Here is a 12514-nt window from a genome sequence, read left to right on the forward strand (position 1 = left end):
TATAGTGGTAATACAGGGGATTTTTAATGTGGATTGGAGAACTGTGGGGAAAAAAAAATCATTTATAAAACAGTAATTATACGAAGCAAAACCCAATTCTCACTTTTTCCTTCAGCTCGTCTTCACTCAGCGTTTGAAGCTTAAATTAACACTCCACGGGATGAATTTGCTTTTTTAACAAAATAGCCTGTGCTTCACTGCAGGCCTGCCTACTCTGATACATACAAATAACCTCATTTTGTGTATTTTCTCTGCATGTTCAGTCTATACGCATCTCTATGAATACAGGTGAACACAACTGGTCGAACCCAGACGTATGGGTGCTGCTGCTGGATGCATCGGGGTTGGGGACGTGGCTGTGAGAGGGCGCTCCTGCAAAGACTGGGAGTGAGAAGGGCATTCAGGTGAACAAAAGCATTTTACATGGAACAAATATTTCCAGGCGTTCTGGTCTATTGCAACTGAGGATTACACTGTTGGAGATACCTCGAGGTGTAGGTGGTGCTCTTAGAGGGAAGGTGAAAGCACGCGATTTCAGTGCACAGGGACAGCATCCTTCATTGCAGCACACCACACGAGGCTCTGAGCGCTGCGTCTTCGCCGCCGTCACCATCACGTGCAGCAGCGCTCAGGTCCGGCCTTTCAACTATCCCCCACTCCCCCTCATTTCACAATAAATAACCAGGCAAGAGCTCTTCCTCCCTCATTGACGTTTTTAAGTGAAGTTTTTTTTTTTTCACATACATGATAAATCTCAATAGAAAGCATTTAACAGTGTGCACTACCAAACTTATACAACATATACATTACATATATATATTTTATATATAGAATAGTTCTATATACAAACATATACAACTTTTTAGATCTCTACAGCCTACAAGAAAATTGATAATTCTAGTCACGAGTGGCGAACGTAACAGAAATAGGGATCTGTAACTGTCTGGAAATACTGAAAGTACGTAAGAGCGGAAAGCGAGATACAGCTGTGACCCAATGGGGAGTACTGGAGAAAAGCTGCTTGGAAGTTTCTTATCAAAAACCCTAAGTTTGAGGGATGCTAAATTCTAATTCTTCTGTTGCATCAGATGGAAGTCTGCGGCAGGTTTTTCCCTGCTGTTAAGACAGAGAGTGGTGGCTGCCCCTGTCAGTGAAGTCTGACATTGCACACATGACTTGCTGAAGACACTTTTTTTCTCTGGGCATGCTGTGGTTATTAGCAGTTAAAGGTCATTACTCAGTTTTTACACTAGGTCCTCCAACAAGCGAGCAGAGTCCTGCTCCAGCCTGGAGGGACTGCTGACATCAAAGCCAAGGGGAGCTTTGCACTGTGAGCACCCACATGAGGTGCAACGTGCAGAAGGCTCACACAGCACTGCTCGCTGCCGTGTCACGATGTGCCAGCATTCACCTGGCTGATTTCTTAAGGGCCAATTACACCAATTAATAGTGGAAGCTATTAATTGGTAAATAAATATGTAATTAATTCCACTATTAAGCATAGTGGAAAACATGGATGTACAGGTGTCACACTTGAACTGGCAAAGGCCTTTTCACTTGCACCACCTTAGGGCATAAGTAAGTGTAGGGATGGGTACAGAACCATCTCTGGTTGGTATCCTAATACTGATGCAGACTCCCCAACTTCTCCATAAGAGCAAAGAAGGAAAAAAGAATTAAGCCTATCAGGTTGGTTGGAGGGTTCAGAATGATCTGCACAAAAAGGTTTTGTTGCCCAGAGACTAAGTAGTGGCTTTTGGGTATAGGCTAGTGCACGAGCAGAGTGAATGTGCATTGAAACAGAAGAGAGAATGACTGTGGTAGTGTTGTTATTTCTCACTCCAGATACCTGGTTACGGTGATACTTCTCATAGGGAAGCAGCCAGCTCTGTGATGGGGTCACTGGAAGGATCTTCCCAGCCCAGTTCATATTGGCATCAGAGCAGGGAGTTTTCTCTTTCCTCGAACACTTACTGCACAGACATCCTGTGGGTCACGTAAGACTTCAGTTCCATAACTCTCATCAGAACCTCAGGCATTAGGCTTCGACCCTCTTCCAACCAAGTTTCTACTGTTCTCGCAATTACAGTCCAGTCCTTGTGACAGAGAAGAGCCCGCCTGGCCTCCTTCCCAGAGGAGCCAGACCAGGCAGGGTTCTTCTTTTGATTTTGCCCCCAGAGAAACACAAAAGTGCTGTGAAGCACACAACTCTTGGGCTCCACTATGAATTTAAAACTTAACACCTCAGGTCTGTTCCATCCCTTTAACTTGCGTAGCTGGGCTGATAGCGAAGCCAGATTTCTAGCCTGTACCATTTTCTGTTTTATGTTAAGAAAGCAAAAGATCGAGGAAAGGCATCTTTGAGACAGAGAATCTGAACATGGGTATGATAGGAACGCAGTGAAGTTAAGCTCTAGTTATGATGGCAACGCTGACTGTTTGCATCAGTGTCAGTCAGGACTCCCTGAAGGAACAGCCTCCATTTCTCCTATATAGAAAACTATAAAATTTTCCACCTGCTGCTTTTCTGCCTCTTCCTCTCCTTCCTTTTCTAATTTGGAGCTCTGTCCAGGTACATGAAAACAAGTCTTCAGAGCCTTGGTTCCAAGGCAATCTTGGAACAATTTCTAACTTAACCGTTCACCTGTGTGGCACTGTACTGTACCTATAAACTCAGAATCCATCCGTATAAATAAGTGATGGGTTTGACCTACTGTTCCCTTCTGTCTCTGCAGGCTGGAGAACTTGGAGAGCGTTATGTAGTGCACTGCAGAAACCAAACAAAGCCACTCAGAAGCAGAAGCAAATTACTTTCTGCGGTGTGAGCAGAGAATCAATTGCCACACACCTGTGGTGTCATTTTCTGTACATGCCAATTCAGTGCCATATTGTAACAACTGTTTTTCATGCTCTTCCTCTGGCCCATCTTGAGCTCTTACTGCTGTGAGCAGTAACATCTGTAAGTTTTGGACACAGGCTTTTGAAGTTATTTATTCTCCCGGGAGGAGTTGAACAGCACTGATTTCAAGCAAGGTTTTTCAAGGGAAATGAGTAGCAGATAAGAAAATGCAGCTCAACTCATTTTTATGTTGAGAACAGTAGCAAACATGCTGGAAATGTACTGGCTTTTTGTAGTCTCATTTTTAAAAAATAAAGATTTTTGCCATTTACTTTTTTTTTTTTTTTTTTTGCTCAATATAAATTAATCCCATTTTTCTTCGGTCACAACATGCTTTTTTTTTTTTTCTTTTTTTTTCTTTTTTTTTCTTTTTTCTTTTACTTTTTTTCTCTCTTTTTTTTTTTTAAGATGTCAATTAACCATGCAAAGTTTTCTAAGTGCATTAACATTCGAGTTTGTACAGAATATTTTTAACCAGACACACTCCCCACAGTTCATACCTACAGCTTCTGAAAAGCTACATGCCACAGTGATGGTTGAGTTCCTTTTGGGAAAGACTGGCTACAACGTAAGCCAGGCGCTGCCGTAAGGCCCACATGACTCTATTTTCCAACTCACGTTCTGGAAAATTTCTTTGACATCCACTGCGATGAATCCAATATAGTAAGAGGAAAACATCTGCTAGGAGAAAAAAATTGTTTCTGGCCGATGACTGATAGGTTTGGGAATGAACGTTGCTTCCCTCAGCAGTGTTCTGAACAAAGCCACAAGCAGATTCTTTATAAGTTTAAAACTGGTACCATTTTTTGTCCTTGTATTTCAGCATCACCTACAGAAATGGGGAGAAAAAAGGGCGTCACAAACTTCGGAAGTAGTGAAGTGCTTCATTGCCATTTCTTAGAATCATAGAATCATAGAACCACCAAGGTTGGAAAAGACCCACAGGATCACCCAGTCCAACCATCCACCTATCAGCAATAGGTCCCATTAAACCATGTCCCTCAACACAATGTCCAAACATTCCTTGAACACCTCCGGGGTCGGTGACTCCACCAGCTCCCTGGGCAGCCCATTCCAGTGCCTGACCACCTTTTCAGAGAAGCAGTATTTTCTAATGTCCAGCCTGAACCTCCCCTGGCGCAGCTTGAAGCCATTTTTCTTGCCAACATTGTCACTAGGTCTTCATTTCACTGAAATCTTGTTTTTAATATTTAATTTCGTAATTGCTAAATGCTTTTAAAAAAGTAATTACTTACCTGTTAGTTCTATTCATTAAAAGATTCCTCCTCCTAACTGTTGTACAGTTAACTGAAAAACATGCGTCTGGAGGGAGTATTCCTTAACCTTGCTTTATCATAAAAATAATAATAAAAAATCACATTAACTGATTCCCAGCTTAGGGCTGGAAGAGCTTTCTATTTATGACTCTAAGCACAGAAGGTGCCTATCCCACCCAGCCCTATTCTTTACAACTGTATCACAGCGCTGTACCAGAGGTTTCCTCCTCATCTTCCTAGTAAGATCTGTAAATGCCCCCATGTACACAACCACCTACCTGCATTCTGCCCTACTGCATAGATCTGCTGGACAGAGCGGCTTAAAAAAAAAGACCAGTCAGTATGAATTAGTGAAAAAAAATTGTGAGATGAGAAGTACCTTGTTCTAAATTATGGAAACGAGAGAGAGTTGTGCAATGGAAGTGTCTTTGGAGATTTTCCATTGTGTGGAGGTGGGGGAAGGAAAAATGCAAGTTAATGTGAGCACACCTCAAACAACACGACCGTGTGAATGTGGAGAACAGCACTTGACTTTCCTGAAGGGAAGCAAAGGCTCAGCTGCAGGGTCGGTGATCTTTAGATCTGAGTGTATGATGCCAGGGCTCTTACCTCATGTGCATGTTTGGAAAAAGCCTCTGCACTGGCCATCATGCTCGCGGTCCTTTCATCCAGCTCTCCCAGTTTCTGTCCTCTCTCATCAAGGGCAATGCGAGCACGAGTCAAGTCCCCAATGACTCCTCCTGCGGCTCCTCTCACGCCTTCAATTCCACCTGATCCAGGGATGTGCTGGGCGAGACTGCGAGAGGCTTTTCCTGCCGTGGCCTCACCAACTGCAAAGGAGAAATAGAAACAGAGGGGAGTGAGAGGCTGTGGTCCTCGATGCCACCTTACTGCAGATGGCACGTGTGGAGGACTTTGCTCTCTGTACTTTCACATCTGCAATGCAGCCATACCCCCAGCCTTTCTATTGGTCAAAGGAAGCTGCTGCCATGAAGGAATCACAGATAGGGCAACTGAGAAGTCTGCCCTTTCCTCATGTTGTCCTCTTTTTTTTTTGTCATTAAAATAAATCTTCTGTGTATCCTAGATGACCAGGGCAGGCAATCACACGTATTAATTTATGGAAGAAAAAGAAGGATCACTTACAAAGCTCCTCTCTGTCAAAAGCTTGTCCACTTCCTCCAAAAAGCCCTTTAAGAAAGCCTCTGTTTTGGGCTTCTGGTGTTTCCACGGGAGTAAACAAATCCCCAAGCATGTCCTAGCAAAGTCAGACAAAAATCACATGAAAAATTAGTGAGATGGAAGCAGGTCCGGGGGGGTTGTTTCATGTGCATGAGCTTAAGGAGCCAAATGCACTGGATCTAGTCAAGTCATTTTAAAAGAGTCTGTCGTATGAAGAACAAAATCAGTACTTAACAGTTGTGTTTTATGACAGGTGAATACTGGGGCTAACTAGATTGGGTAATGCTTTTAAAAGGACTTGGTTTTCCCTGCCCGGTCTTGTGTTCATAGAGAAAACATTTTAAGCGATATAAATCATGGAAATATCAGTGGTAACATTATATTTTGCTTAGAAGCAGTAGTGGTGACACTATAAATGAAGAAACAATTTGTCTGGAATCATGCATTTTGCTTTAGTGATTATCCAGGCTAGCAGGACAGTCACCCTGTTCTCCCTTTATAACACACCTGAGCTCAGCCCTCATCAGCAGCTCAGAGTTGTTCTTTTTAAATTACAACCCACTGCCCTCCACAACCCACCCCTCTCCAGTTCATTGTTACTGTACGTTTTGGCAGCGCCATCAGGCAGTGTCTGAAAGCACTGCCGTGGAAACTGAAATTTCAGAGTAGGTGAACTGAATTAGGGCCAGGCAAATCTCAGTCTCAGCTTCATTCGCAGCAGTATGAGGAAAAGTTGGATCTCCAGAACTAAACTGATACAGAAAGCACGCAGTCCCATTAGTGTTTAAAACCAGCGAGGCTGTGCAATGAGAACAGTTGCTGCCCTGCTGCTCTGCTGTGTGTTTGCTCATCTGAGCCTCAGCAGGCACATCCAGCTGTTGTGCTGCTCAAAGCGCTCGGCTCCTGGGAAGCTGAGTGCCAATGACAAAGCTGTGACTCACACTCACTGCTCCCCTGCACCGTCACCTGATCCAGGGAGAAAAATTACTGCAGCCTTTTGAGCCTGAGTGGCCGCTCTCACGAAGCTCGCCTTGTTTTCCTGGGTAGCAGGTGATACCTGGTCATCTGCTTTTTGTACTGGGATAATGGCTGTGCAAGGCCTTCGTGTCCTCTTATGGACAAAAGCCAGGGTAGAAGCGGCTGTAGTTCAGCAGTACAGAGAAGCAAGGGCTGTTTCCATTTTGTTGCTGCACGACGCTGTTAAGGTTACTAACAGCCTAGCTTACAACAGCCTCTTGCTTATAAATCCACCTTCCCAGATGCACTGAGCAAACCTTTTGATAATTTCAAAATTGGTTCCCTGCACAATGGTCTATTTTCCAATGTGCAAAAGCTTGTATGCAATGCTCACCCCTTCAGACCTGAGACAGACACCGCTGTGATGTGATTCAAGCAGCACAGCACACATTATTCCCTAGGGGACAATAAGTGCTGGCAGGACTATTTCTTCTGAATTTCTATCCTAGCTCAGTGCTAATTATATAACTTAGAACTTGTTCACCTTCTTATTTTTTATTTTATTTCCTTGTGCTTCTCCCCGTAACCTCTCACAATTCCTCCTCTTCAGTAAATGACATTTTAATTTGCATTTTCATTATAAAAAGGCAAACCTAACACTGTAAAGAGCTTTGCTCAAAATAAATTATTTTAATTAGACCATTTCTGTAGCTACTGTGTTTTAATGTACAGTGGGAGATGCCCTCCTCGTGGGGAAGGAGAGGTGTACTGATCAGTGGAGTGAAAATGATGGTAAATAATTAAAAATACATTAAAACAGAGTGTATTTTTTGATACTATCAGCACCTGTTTGTCTCATGTTCCCACCCATCTACTGGAAGCTGTAGGTATTAAGGCATTTTTAGAGTTAAAATCTGAAAAATAAATGATGGGAAGGAATGCATATTTTCATGGTGGCAGTTTCCATGCATTGGACTCATGCTGGTATGTACTGCTATGGCTGCTCTGAATGTGTAACTTCCCCTTCTTTCCCTTCAGTCACTTTTAACAGTTGGTCTCTTGTATGGGCAGGCTTTGAGAGAAGCAGGCTGCGAAGAGTCCCATTTGGGTGTAAATCTGGCTCCATACAGAGCCAGCAAAGACTGCAATTAGGTGAGGGCAGGCTGCAGACACGGGCCAGTCATCGGGGCACAGGAGCACCGTGACAGCAGCACAAAAAAGACCAAACAGCAACAGAGCAGCTGACCTCTCTCTGCACTGCTTTGACAGAAAGGCAAATATAAAGGAACACGTCCTTGAGGTCACTTAAACTGCTAGAAATTAACTAAAATACTCTTTCTTTTCACCGACTTCCAGGTTTTCCATTGAGCAACGAATTACCATCTCTGGCAATGGCAGAGTGACTTGCTTTTGACTAGAAATCACAGCCTGGTAAAACAACTACTTTGAGAAATCTAGCAGCAAAGGTGGCAATTCACACTTGCACGGCTCAGTGCTCAGGCCTCCAGCCCTCCCAGAGACAGTGCGAAGTAAGGACGTGATTCCTACCTGAAGGTTATCGCACATCTCCTGGCTGTAGGTGAGGCGCTGGATCTCGGTGGGAGAGCTGAGGTACAAAGCCTGCCCTTCGTTACTGAAACAAAAGGTCCGCGCTATCCTCATATCCGTTACGGGCAGATAGTTGATGTCCAGCAGTGGGCGAAGGCTGGGCAAGCTGAAGAGAAGCAGAGACTTGGGTTAGTCACCAATTGCCACATGAGGTAAATCTGCTCGATGGCTGCATTTTAAACCGATGTGTAACTTCATGTTTTTCGTAACTGGACGAGTTGAAGAGCAGCTCTAAGCTGAAAACATCTGCCATCCACACAGTGCCTTCCCTTCTACTTCGCTTCCCTGCAGGGAGGAGTTTCAGCTGCCCTGCCTCAAAGCTCAGCTCCTGCCATGTGGGACGTGCCCGCTACACAGCACGGCTTGTGCCATGTGGCTGGGCAGCATGCAGGTTGAGGCCTGCCTCTAGCCACTGCTGGGCACGTGGCAGAGCCCTGTTTGCACATTGTGAGCAAAGGCTCCAGCAACCCCTCTGCTCTCCTCCAGCTTCTCCTGCTTCAGCTCATTGGCTGTACAGCAGGATGGCACTGGCCCAGATTTAAATGGCGCAACCAGGGAAGCGGTGATGTGGGGATGTGGGGGCAAAACTGCAGTGATGCTGTGCAGTCAGCTCAGCGGGGCAATGGCAAGGAAGAGAAACTAGGTGCCCTGAGTGCAAAAATCTGAAATGGGACTGGACCCTTCGCACCAGATAAAAAGTACCATTTCTACGCCTGAGTTATTCTTTATGCTCTATACCTGATCTACAGTAACTGAAAAAAATTATAAGTTTTATGCCAGTTATAAGTCATCAACCATTAGCTGTCATCATGGGGGAGCTGCTATGAAATAGAGGAGCTTGTTTTGCTGTTCCACTGCCTTAACCCCCCATGAGGAGGCAAGCCAAGGAACAGTTATGGCCGCGGGCAAGGCAATGCTCCCAGAGGAGCAATTACTTGTATATAAAACGTGCACTAAATGCATCTATCGGGGAGCTAATGCAGAGCATCAACCATGTAAGCACACCGCAGCAAATGCAAGTGGAACGCGATGGCACCGTGCCACCTCTTTGCTTAGTTTTGCCATGAGATTAGTTAGATAAGTACCTCAGTGTCATGATGTGCCCATTGGCACAAAAGCACGCCAGACAGACGCTGTTACAGAGGGTGACCACATCTGCTTGCAATAAAAAGGACGTTTCGGTGATGTTGTGGACATAAAGACATGTTTGGGAAGGCAATGAGAAGACTTTGGCTTGTTTTTCTGAACAAATGACTGCAAATTGATGATCACCCATATCCTGGGAGGAGGAAGGGGAATGCATGACAAGTTTTCTTTTCCTTGTTTTTTCACCATCATCAGCACTGTGTGGGTCCCTCCATACTTCATACGGTGGATGTATCAATGTCCCCGTGCAGTCCAGGCACGCGAAGGTCAGCACGGCTCCTTTCAGTGTCAGAACTGTGCCTGCAAAATACAATCCTCTCTCACTGGCATTGGCACCACAATTTAACTGGTTGTCAGCACAGTGGATGCATGGCAAGGGTGACACCCGACTTTTGCTTTGTAAATACAGAAAATGCATGTATCTAGCCAGGGTGACAAGTCTTCCTTGCTCAGTTCTTCCTGACCACACAGGAAAGTGAACACATAGGCTGTCACTATTGAAAGGTCTCAGGCAGACCATGTCAAATAACCTATATAACACATGCTACTGAATACCATAAGGATAGACTGCTTTTTTTACCCCTTCTTTTTTGTTTTCTTTTTAATTTATCGGTAGGATTATTTATTCCCCACTGAGTAAAACTGCTACCCTTAGTCTGGTGTCCATCCAGTGTTGTTTTTCTAAATAAAAGAGTGGGGGGCCTACCACTACTCCTGTGTCACCCTGTTTTCTGACATTATTTTACTCACAACACAACAAGCACATCCTGCCTCTTAGCCCTGACCTCTCTCAGCCTTCTGTCTCTGCTCTGCCATCTGTCACTCACTCAGCCAAAGATCTCTCCTGGTACATCAACCTGCCAACATTTGTGTTTCCTTTCCTGAGCTCCCTTCTGCTTCTCTGCAGCCTTCTGACAGGAAAGACAGCCAAACTGTTCACAGCATCCCAGATAGGATAGCATCAGAGCAGCACGCAGGACTGCATTTTCCCAATATGAAAGATCCCTGCTAGTTTCCCTGTCCTCACAAGAAATAAATGTGACTTTGCTCAAGGTGTAGGGTAAACTTCAAGATTAACACAACTAAAGTGCCTCAGTTTGTGAAGCTGTGGGTTTCTCACAGGCATCTCTTTGTACTCGTGTGCCCTTAATTATAGAATCATAGAATGGTTTGGGTTAGAAGGGACCTTCAAGATCACCTAGTTCCAAACCACTGCTATAGGCAGAGACACCTCCCCCTAGACCAGGTTGCTCAAAGCCCCATCCAGCCCAGCCTTGAATGCTTCCAGGGGCATCCACAGCCTCACTGGGCAACCTGTTCCAGTGTCTCACCATCCTCACAGTAAAGGACTTCTTTCTAATATCTGTGTAGTGAATGACTAGTACTTAATACATTTCTTGACAATTTTCTGGCAAAAAAAGGCCACATAAAATCATGCAGTTTTTCTCCCATTGTCCCAAGATGGATAACAAACACAAAAAAGGCTGCACTCTTACCACTCGGTGACACCATGACTGGCTCTGACTGCCGTAAGTCGTCACTGGCAGGCAGGTTAAGAGAGAGGATTAAGACCATACCAAGGCCCGTTCCAACCCAGAGGCATGGGGAGACAGCAGAGTCATTCTTTCGGGCAAAGGACTCCATGAAGTACAAGGCTGTGATGGCCTCCTTAGAGTCCCTGTCGATACTCGACACGCTGGAGCTTCGGGAACGGCTGAAGGAGTTTTCCCGGTTTTCTGTATAAATAAATACAATTGAACAGGCATAAGCTGGTAACCTGAGAGCAGGTAGAGGCCTGAAACAAATACAGTCTCCCTGCAGGGCACTGAAAACACAGTATTTTCACAACCTAGGAAGACACTGTGATACTAGCACCGCACCAGCTTCCTGCCGGAGTATAAATAAGCGTGGAAAATGCTGTCAGACCTCATCAGTTAGATCTGCATTAGAAATAGCTGCTTATTATGAAGATTAGCATAGACTAATTAGAGTTTACAACAGCCTTAGCTCAAAGGACTTGTTCTAAATAGCATGAAATAATTTTAGACCCATCTGCTACCAATGCATTTAATATTAATCCATGTATCTCATCGCTGTAGGACACAAAGGGAGAAGCCATTTCCAACCTCAGAACACATGTTCTTTGCTCCGCTCCTTTTCCCACAACCAGGAAGCAAGAGCACTAAGTTCACAGCTGCTGTATATTGTCAAGCTCTTTGGGGAAAGACACACATCACTAAACTATCCCGGCAGCTGAGATGTCTCAGGGCACACTTCAGCTCAGGCTCTCCAGGCACTGAGATGGAAAACCTGCTTTGTGCCCTCGATGACAGCTGCATGGTGAGCTGGCACCAATGGGTTCATCCTTCTGCCTAAACTTTAGCAGACAACAGTGAGAGCAAGGTGGAGACAGAGCCACACTGACGGAGACCCTGAGCTCCTCAGGGGGAAGTGGCAGTGAACACGGTCTGACTGCTGTAGGGCTGAGGGATCCTTGTTTTGCTTTGCCTTGCACCAAGAAAGAAGGCCAAAACTGTGCAAGGGATCTGCTGGCGTATCACTGTATCAGTGACAACATATTGGAGGCTATGAAGCACAGTGAGGCTAAAAGGTTCCTGAAGACTAAGGGAGCCAGAAAGAAGAAGAGAGCAGGGCTGGCCACCAGCATAGTCTTTGCAAAGCAATTTGTGTCAGAGCTGCTGTCTGCCAACATGGAGTCGAAGTCAGGTCTTGATCACCGGAAACCTCACATTCTCTTCAGCAACACAAGCGTCAGAGGAATTGGAGGTTATGGAGATGGAGAACATTTGAAGGAATCAGACCTGAAATAAAAGGCTCACTTCTGAACCCATCATGATGAAGTAGATTTGTGTTTGGCACAAAATTCTCATATCTTGGCACAGAGAGCTGTCTCTTTAGAGCCTGCAGAAATAAAGAAGAGGAATACTGTCTACCTTGGTTAAGAATAAAATTAGAAAAGGGTTTTCTCAAGCACTCCAGTTTAAAACTGGGCTAAGCCTCGTATTGTTTCTTGCCCTCCACCAGAAGCAGCCATTTGGCAGTGAATCTTCCTCAGACCACATGCTGCATTACATTACCTACCCAGATCACTGCATGTGAACTGTGGGAATTATCCTCTTCACAGCAGCTACCTGGGAAATACCGGAGAGAACCACAGCAAAGCATTACTGGAGCAACAGCAGGCATTGCTATATATGCTACCTTACATGCCTGTGTTGGCACACAGGGCTGGGGGCAGGTTAACATGCTGCTCAGACATACTTGGCACAGCTGCCAAGGAGGCATCTGCCTGCTTTTCAAACAGGAGCTTCAGAGGAGAGCACTCCCTGGCACTTCAGGCCCACTCTAATGAAAGGGAAGCTTGTATCTATTTGAATTGCCAAGCACTGACTTCTCTTCACCCTATTTCACCTTCTTTATGTAG

At 45.0% G+C, this 12514-nt stretch overlaps 1 protein-coding gene across 14 annotated transcripts in view; it reads right to left on the reverse strand.

Moving 5' to 3' along the window:
- Positions 1-12514, reverse strand: part of STXBP5L (syntaxin binding protein 5 like) — a 190956-nt gene continuing 178442 nt past the window's right edge. For all 14 annotated transcript variants that reach the window (XM_015295100.4, XM_040707170.2, XM_040707164.2 and 11 more), the window contains 6 exons: positions 10566-10805; positions 9009-9369; positions 7864-8029; positions 5323-5434; positions 4786-5006; positions 1-3728 (listed from right to left, as the gene is read on the reverse strand). In XM_015295100.4, the coding sequence (XP_015150586.1) occupies positions 3687-3728; positions 4786-5006; positions 5323-5434; positions 7864-8029; positions 9009-9369; positions 10566-10805 (1142 nt within the window). In that variant the 3' untranslated portion in view covers positions 1-3686. The remainder of the gene's footprint in view (positions 3729-4785; positions 5007-5322; positions 5435-7863; positions 8030-9008; positions 9370-10565; positions 10806-12514) is intronic.

This window comes from Gallus gallus, chromosome 1, assembly GCF_016699485.2.
Source record: "Gallus gallus isolate bGalGal1 chromosome 1, bGalGal1.mat.broiler.GRCg7b, whole genome shotgun sequence".
In the NCBI taxonomy this organism is placed as follows: Eukaryota; Metazoa; Chordata; class Aves; order Galliformes; family Phasianidae; genus Gallus; species Gallus gallus.